Here is an 8,968-nt window from a genome sequence, read left to right as displayed (position 1 = left end):
ACGCGTATCTAATATTCTCGTTTGTGATGATACCGGGAAAAGCAGACACCCCACATGCTAATGTGATCTGAGCTGTTCACATGGCTCTGACTTGCTTTTCCGTCTTCTCCATCCATGTAACATGTGAAGCTCTTGCTCGGGCGTCCTCTTTGTGGCTTGACAGGCAGCGTTTCCAGCTTCTGGTCTAAACTGATTACCAAATCACTGACAGGACGCCCAAACCTTTAAGAGTGGTCGCCGTGGCGGTCATCGCGCAGGCATCAACGTTGACCAGCCTATCACAAGTTGAGGCATCTGGACTAGTGCCGTACAACTTGCAAAAGTTCTTGAAAGTGATGTGCTCTGGGGCCGTGTCAGTGCTCTCTCCTGAACACATCGCAACGGAGTCGCAGGGTTCAGCAGACTTTTATTGGTCCTCAACACACCCACATTAAGGAAATATTATGTCGTCTCGACAAACTATTCTTGTGACGTTCTACACTCACGAAACCACTGGTGCGTTAGTAGCCTGATATGGCGTGTTGTCGCCAAGGGATGTCTTTAGCCAAACAAGGGGTTTTACTGAGGCAATTTGAGGCTATTGCTGGTGAAGATCAGATCAACCCCCGAGAGCAAGCGATCCAGCAACCGCCGCAGCCGTTTGCCCAGTATGGCTTAGGCAAGCTAACATGGGCACAGCTTGCCTACCTGAGGGTATAGCTCGCTTCATAGTTGGCTCTCGCTGATCCAATTTGGCGAGGCACAACCAAGACAGAGGTTTAATTGTAAGCACTAAGTTTCAAACCTCGTATGTCACTCGTGTTTAATGGGCAAAAGGCTCCGGGTTACTATATCTTCCAGTATCAAAGATATGATTTGCCCAGCCGTCTCTTGCTCGTAAAATAGACAAATTTAGCTTGCAAATACAAATACATAGTCCTGATCTCCATTCTTGAAATCAAATTCCTGTCTAGTCAGCATTGAGGCTGTTTTTCTGCGCTTTCATATTTAGCCTTTACCATGGAATCGCCTTTCTTCCGAGTTCAGTGGAGTACAGACCAATGGTGTCCCCCTACGGTGACTTTCAAAGATCCTCTCTACGATGCTATTTCAGAGCTGGGGAGAGTTCCGCCTACTCCACATCCGTCTGCACCGATACCCATTCATGACGCCATAAACATTCTGGTCGATATTCGACGGTTCAAAATACTTCCAGCACTTCGAATTGACAATGTTATAAACGCAGCGCAAGTGGTTGCAAAGCACTTCACTGACCAATGGGAAGCAAACTGGATGTTAAAATCGCGAAAGACGGAAGTCTATACAATGGGCAGTATGGCACGTCTCTTTTGAGGGACAACTCTATCTTGCCTAGCTGGGAACGGGGCGTTCTCACACTATTCTGCCGATGAGATTGTGATCAGTATCACGCCTAACGACGGTCAACCTATCAACTATGGTTGGGACCAGGTTACACGGGCATGATCGGATTTTTCATCACTAACGTTCACGCCCCTAGATACTGTAGTCCCTCTTTAGGTTCTAGCGAAGCCCATCCAGGACTGTAAGCTGAGGACACGAGCTACTGCCGTTGATCGTGGCAGGCAAGGAGGCAGAAATTCTGTTCAATTAAATTTGACGAGAGAGTCGGTTGAGGCGTGGGATTGGTACTGTATAGGTGCGTGGAGTCGGGGTCTTTGGCTGGCGGCCATGACTGCCTGTGGAGGGCACAAGTCGGACATAACGGAGAGGTGGTTCAACGATCTTCCACTTTTCTCTTTGCTGATCACGACCAACCTCAAGACCCGCAACCCACTGGTTTTCGTGTGCAGGATCAGGTTAACCAATTGAGACCCGTCGAGCGATATCAGCGTTTCATCGTCTACCACACTTTCTAGAGGATTTGGTTCGCTTTCCCGAGGATTTCCGTCGTTGATCTCATTCAATCCTGACTACGATGGCATTTATTTCACCCCAATAAGCCGTGGCTCTTGTACTTACTTTTGGGACTAATCTTGTGACCTCTTTTATGGTCTTCTATGCATCGGCCGAACCAATCACGGCCAATAACTCAGGGACTCTAGTGACAAATGAATTGGAAGTGCATTGGCTTGACTAGCTTTGTGAAGTGCAAATACAGTACAGTACATTTCAGATACAGAGCTCCCGAAACCGCCTTCCTGTTGAAGATTTAGTCTAGATACCTTCCGATGTGGGAGATAACAAGGAGAAGGATTAGTCATTTCTTGGTCATCATTGTTAATGCATTTGCAACCTGCGGAATCTCCCTCTGAGAGGGTATATATATATGTGCAGCATGGGAGCCATGTTTGTGAAGATGAATATAACGAATCAATGGAAAACATCTCGAGCCTGAGCATAATCTCATATTCTTAACTCTTCCCCCTTGTACGGACACATTGTGACTTTATCCCCGGAGAGGCTAAGATATTAGCGGACAGAGCTAAACTTGGTTTGTAGTAGTCTTACTAATTTATCCCAAACGAAGGTGAGGGATCTTCCTATCGTATTTCCAATACCACGCGTATACCGAAAGATTCCGTAACACATGCAATGTATTGGCCCGGCATTTCTTGCTACACCCAGATATTGACGAGTCCTTGGGATGGCTGCACGGAACCCCGGGGGCTTTCACAAAGCTATCGGAATACGGAGGATGAATTGCTGGTGCTTCAATGCTGTCCCATACCGGCGACCTTTCGCTTCTTTCCCAGTTTGAGATTTAATTCGAAGCTACTGCTGGTGCCAGTTCGACAACAAACTAGTATTCGCGCAGGCCGCCATTCCCGCCACAGCTTATATCAGCCGCAGATCTGCGACCGGGTCAAGGGAGAATTTTCTGTTGGAGCGATAAAGTTCTGATCGTTCTGACGAAACAACTAAAGAGCAAAACATTCCGTACCTTTTGACCATGATACTGTACAGCCGGAATCGCAATCCCCCTCCTCTCATCGGCGTGCGCAGCTCTAGCGAGAAGCTGCACTTTCTTCTCCTCGAGCATACCCGCAAAGTGCGACGGCCCCCGACGCATTGAGCTGGAGCACCGCTATGCTCTCTGGTTATCTTCGACGGCCCCGTCAACATATCTGAATCGCTGTTTCTCCTAACGCGCAGACCTGACTTAGCGATCGTTCCCATACCTCAAAACCATGTGCTGCTGCAACTCCCGTTCACGCCGTTTGCATTGGTCGTGCATCCGAGACTGAACAGATTGAAGGTTGCCTATTGATGAACAATGCAGAAACGTTCGTGCTATTCAGAGCGAGGTAGGCCGCTTCAATATGAGCCTGTGCGATTTGGCAGGCTGATGAAAGAGGAGAGAATAAAACGGATATGGCACATAAGTGGTATCCGTGGCCTGCGGGCTTCGAGTTAGGTTACAAGAGTGTTACTCTTAATAAAAGGACTCGAATTATAAGAATATCTCTTGACTGGTGTTAAAACATAAACACAAGTGTCGTGCAATAGAAATGATACTGGCGAAGAGACTATTCGAGAAAGTGACCAAGGTGGGTGGGTTGCTTGAAGTCGCATCAATTTCCAGAGATGAGATACACGTCGTTCGTCAGGATGTCTTGGAAGTATTCGAAGCATAAGAGGTTGAGTCCTCTCAAAGCCTCCTCTCGCTCATCTTCCCGAATCTCGGATTTGATACTGTGAAGGACGTCCATGCGGAATTGCTGCAAACAGATATGGACGATCCAGAAGCGTGCTGCGCTTCGGTGCAACTGCGTACGTCGCCCTGGAAAAAAGCAAAAAGCTTATCTACTGTATGCTGGAGGTCTGAGAGAGGCTGTTCATTGTCTTCTTCACTAGATAGCGCGGGACGCTCGAATGCAAAATCATAAACCGAATCTTCCTGGCTAATGTTAGCGTGCGGGCCTATAAAATCATTGAGTTAGCTGAAGGGTGGTCGGATAGGGGACGATAGAACAGGAGGAGGAGTAGTGATAGGTCGAGCTGTTGTGGCGAAAGGATTGCGAGGAGGACGCGGTACAAATCAGCGTGAAAGCTGTGAACTCGACCAAAGTTGCGCGGGACGAGGAGAGGATCGACTGGCAGATGCGACAGGAGCGGAATAACTTGAAGAAGGATGGCCATCTCCTCACACCCATCGACACGAACTCATCAGGATCTGTTCCGGAGTGTTCGTAAACAAAAAGCAATATCTCCTATCCACTCGAGGACCGCTGCCCTGGTCATGGGCGTGGACGACTAGGCGACCTGAATCTGCAGCACCCAGGATCACGGGGTCGGCATTATGTACACACGGTCAACCGGGTCCCGGCTGTATCCCGAATTCCACTCTTGGACTCGCCCCTATTGGTGTAGGGTCTGAGAAAATCATGCATACATCCGACCTCTGCATCTCGTGGCAGTGGAGCTTCCGCGTCTGCAGTGACCTGGGTATAATTATGACCCGCCGGTGAGCGAGGGTGATGGACGATGTATTCTCATACCATCTTTTTCTTCTCATCGCTGACGAGCCCATCTCTCGAGAGCTCTTGTGTCTTATAATCTATTGAACTACAATGGCTTCGTCGCGCGTTGCAATCGCCGGGATCAGCAGTCGTCTGGCCCTACTGCTAGCCACGCAGCTGTTGCGCACGCCCGGCGTCGAGGTTGTGGGCATCTGTCGCAATCCTGCCAAGGTCCCCAAAGATCTCTCCGAGAACCCCAGAGTCAAAATCTGCAAAGCTGGGGCGAACGACAGCACGGCCTTGCGCAATACGCTCAGGGGTGCTTCGACCTGCGTGTGTTGCTATCTGGGGGACGATGCCCTGATGATCGGTGGGCAGAAGATTCTGATCGAGGCCTGTGTCGCCGAAAAGGTTCAGCGGTACTTTGCCTCGGACTTTTCCTTTGATTTCAGAAATCTGTCGCTGGGCGAACTGCCTCACAAGGACTGCCAGCTCGAGATTATGGAGCATTTGCGGAAGGAGGAGAGGTCCGGGAAGATCAAAGCTGTGCATATCTTGAACGGAGCGTTCCATCAAGCTGTCCTGTCCGGCTACATCGGCCTATTGAATGTCGACTCGAAGACGATCCGGTACTGGGGCACGGGTGACGAGATCTGGGAGATGACCTCGATGGACAACACGGCTGAATTTGTTGCCGAGGCCGTGCTGGACTCGACCGCCGTGGGAGTGCTCCGAGGTAAGTCGACTTGTACCGGCATCGCGCTCCGGCTGGAAGGTCCTCTGGCTGACTTTCGTTTCTAGTCATCGGAGACACGAAGTCTGCCAAACAGCTCGGCCAAACATTGGAAGAGGTCTACGGAACGAAGTTTGGGTATGAACGATTGGGATCGCTGGAAGAGCTCGGGAAGCAATTGACGGCCGCACGAGCTGCTCGGCCCAACGAGCCCTTCACCTGGCTGGGCCTGGCCTACAACTACTTCACCATTAACGGACAGACCTTGATGCGCGGGTCGGACAACAAGCGATTCCCCAATTTTCGCCCCCAGAGTTTGAGGACGCTTTGTTCCAAACATCCGCTGGAAGATCTCCCGCATCTCTACGCCGCCACGGCGAAACTCACTGCTGATCCTTGACAGATGGAGACTGTCATGGAGAGTTCTCAACGTTAGAGGACTGTCGTAAGTACAATTGGACGCATACATACATATATTCATATTCGTTTATATATTCATACCATGCACCGTTCCATTTCTGTGCGTAAACATATATGTACACACCCGTGTTGGAGTCGATTAGTCGACATAGAGCCCTCCCGTCACCGAGACGTGCGTTCCATTGATCCATCTCGCAGGCTCTTCACACAACATGCCGACCGCGTAAGCAATTTCGCCCGGGTCGCCGGCTCTCTGAGCGACTGGTGTCTGCTGATAAGACGCCTCCAGGTGCGGTTCCAGACCCTTGGGGGCGCTTAACAAACCAGGAGTCCGGGTTGCCCCTGGACTGATGGAGTTCACTGTGCAGCCATACTTTGGAGGTAGCTCCTTGGCCCAGACACGAGCAAAGCTTTCCACCATCCCTTTGGTCCCTGCGTAAAGCGTCTGGCCAGGCGGTGCATATCGACTTGCGGCGCTGACCATGACAATGATTCGCCCTCTATCGGGCGTCAGGCGCGGCGCGGCGGCCTGCGTCAACAGCAAGACGCCCCTGGAATTTGTGTTGACAATCTTTTCCCACGCGTCAAGAGTGACCTCGTCGAGGTTGAAGAAGTTGATGATAGCGGCGTTGTTGACCAGAATATCCAGCCGGCCGAAGTGTTTGATGGTTTCGTTGACGAGTTTGGCTGGTCCGTCCACGGTGGACATGTCGGCCTCGACCATGATGCCAGGGTTATTCAGACTCGATAGGACTTGCTCTGCTTCTGCCCTCAGACTCGAGAATGGATAATTCACCACGACTCTGGCGCCGCGAGCGGACAAGTCGCGTGCGATCGCCGCTCCAATGCCCGCTGACGAGCCTGAGATGAGAGCAACAAGCCCGTCCAGGCCCGGAGAGGTGGTGACGGGCATTGTTGTACGGCCGCTTTCGGCTCCTTTGCTTCCACGCCGGTGTTGCAGAAACCAATATCAGTAATGGTTTTATACCTAGGGGTTTCAAGTCTGAGACTTTGGTCAGACTATCTCGAGACGCAAAGGGCCGAAGGAGACTTCGATCTGGAAACTACAACGGCATCTTCGTCTCCCACCCATGGACTTGGGTCCTTTTTAGCGCTGTCAGTACAGAGGGCGCTTCCAACACAAGCTTCTTTTCCTAGTTGTGGGGATTTTTTCGTGCGACGACCAGCCACTGTCACGAACATTCAACTAAGACGAACCTTGTCAGTGACAGCCCAGGCCGGCCTAGAAGACTATGGCTTCCGGTGCCGTCCTTTCCCCTACCTTTACGCGAATAGTATGGGGTATGTAGGAGAATGCCGGTCACATGGCATGTTTCTAGCACAAATTGATTCTGCGGGTGCCTGGGGAAATCTGCAGTCCAAGGACGAGGGCCACTAATGGTGTCAGGATGAGGTTCACCATAGAGTTAGGCTCTATCAGAGATCGATAAAATGATTACCAAGAAATGTGGGCGGCCATCGAAATGAGATCAGCAAGAATGGGGCTCTTCTGTTTCATAGGTGTGTCTCTCATAGTTCTCGTTATAGCACAGATCAGAATACAGCAACGTATGCGAAGTGGAATGATGATATACGTGGAGGCCTGTTGAGCATATTGCCCTCATGAATAAAGATTCCATCACGGCCGATCCCATGTCTACCATCCGCAGTAGACGACCTTCAAACTGTCATACCACAAATGATATACCACCGCAGACTAGAAGTGCATTTGAAGCATGAAGAAGCCCGAGAGATTTCCATCCGATGAAATCACAAGGTTCGACTTCAGGCAGGCGGAAGCAGCTTCGTGAGAGGACTCGGGTCCTGTGTCGAGGAGAGATTATCTGTGTTAGCAAATATACACGACAGTAAATGATGACACAGATTGATAGGAGCGAGGTCGATGTACCGAGAAGATCTCGAGACCTTGGATGAACAAATTGCCATCGATTTTCACAAGCTTGAAATTGGCCGCCGATCCGCCGCCGACCATCTTGCCATCTCCGTCGCGGATGCCGAATTTGCCTACAGCGACAATATCCAGGCCTTCCTCATCGGCCTTGTACAGACTCTTGATCTCATGGCGCAAGCCTGGCCATGACTTCCACGCCCAGACGCGTTGATCTTGTAATGCTGTTGTGGGGACTATGGGTAAGCGGGTTGAGGAGATATTGGATGTGTCGATTTCTTGCTGGCTGATCGCTTACCTTTTCGGCCCTGGATTTCGGAAATCCCAGACACATAGTACGAGGCGTCCTCGGAGAACAGTTGTCCATAGTCTTCGGCTTTGGAAGCGTCGTCGGCGTCCAGCAGGGTGAAGAATCTTTGGAGAAATTTCTGCGTCTGCTCGGGCACGATTGAGCCCGGCCAGGGGCTGCTTGTTTCATTGGTCGACATGGTGTTGTGTCGAGGAAGGTATCAAGGGAGGTCTGGCCTTGGACGCAGACGAGTTTCCGCAAGAAGGTGATGATGAAGCTTGGTGAGGTTGTCGATCGGAGAGCAGGATCGGATCTTAAAAGTACGCTTGATGAGAGGGTACGATGCCCTAAGCACTCTTACGGGGAGACGGAGGTGAGGCCAAAGACCAGAAACGAGACAGCGGATACGCAAACAGCTACAACCAACGTTCCCAATGGCTCCCCGGAAAGATGGCCACGATGATGATGGAGGTTTGTCGTCTCTCCATCTGGAGCTAGGGTTACCTCGGCTAGTTGAGTTGGAGTGGTTTTCAAGGGTCTTGGGGTGCCCTAAGGTTTCTCATGACATGCCTAGGTTCGCTGTTTAGAGCCTGGACTCGGCCCGCTTTATCGGGGCTTTAGTAAGCCTAGCCTTTCCTGGCCAAACTTGGGACTGCCTGGGACACAAAGGCCCCTGGGGGCTACGAGGCACGAAGGAATTCTTGACTAGGCATTACTAGCACCAAATCGTTGGTCCCGGACGGCTGACCAAGGGTCGTTTGAGGTGCGGGCCACGCGCCAAGAAAGCTGAGTTAACCCGATCACGGGATCCCGACCCCGTGACCATAGTTCGTCTTCCATGTGACAACTGGCGCCTTGGCAGCGTATTGAGGTATCACTGGAATATATGTGAGTGGTAACGGGGTTATGACAGGTAGATTCCAGTTATAACCGAGTGTTTTTGTGCAACCATTACCCACACACCTACCCCGGCCCTTGTTTTTCTCTTCACACGGACGAAAGTTCACAAGTGGTTCGACTAGATGTTCCACTAGATGTTCCACTCAGAGCAAAAAAGACGGGAAGATCACGAAGGCACCAACTTGGATACATTTGTGTCCGTGCACCGACCATGGCATAGTCATGTTCATTGACGACAACCCGAGATGACGGAGAAGAGGGACAAAGTTGTCCCGTCCCCAAGTTGTTTCCGCATT

General features: G+C 50.9%; 1 protein-coding gene across 1 annotated transcript; it reads left to right on the top strand.

Moving 5' to 3' along the window:
• Positions 1-999: 999 nt before the first annotated feature.
• PV06_11700 (uncharacterized protein) lies at positions 1,000-1,332 on the top strand (the record flags this gene model as incomplete). The annotated part of the gene is made up of 1 exon (XM_016413412.1): positions 1,000-1,332. The coding sequence occupies one exon, from the start codon at positions 1,000-1,002 to the stop codon at positions 1,330-1,332; it is 333 nt and encodes a 110-aa protein (XP_016256218.1).
• Positions 1,333-8,968: the final 7,636 nt, after the last annotated feature.

This window comes from Exophiala oligosperma (assembly GCF_000835515.1).
Source record: "Exophiala oligosperma strain CBS 72588 unplaced genomic scaffold supercont1.52, whole genome shotgun sequence".
In the NCBI taxonomy this organism is placed as follows: Eukaryota; Fungi; Ascomycota; class Eurotiomycetes; order Chaetothyriales; family Herpotrichiellaceae; genus Exophiala; species Exophiala oligosperma.
This window is presented reverse-complemented; position numbering and strand designations above follow the sequence as displayed.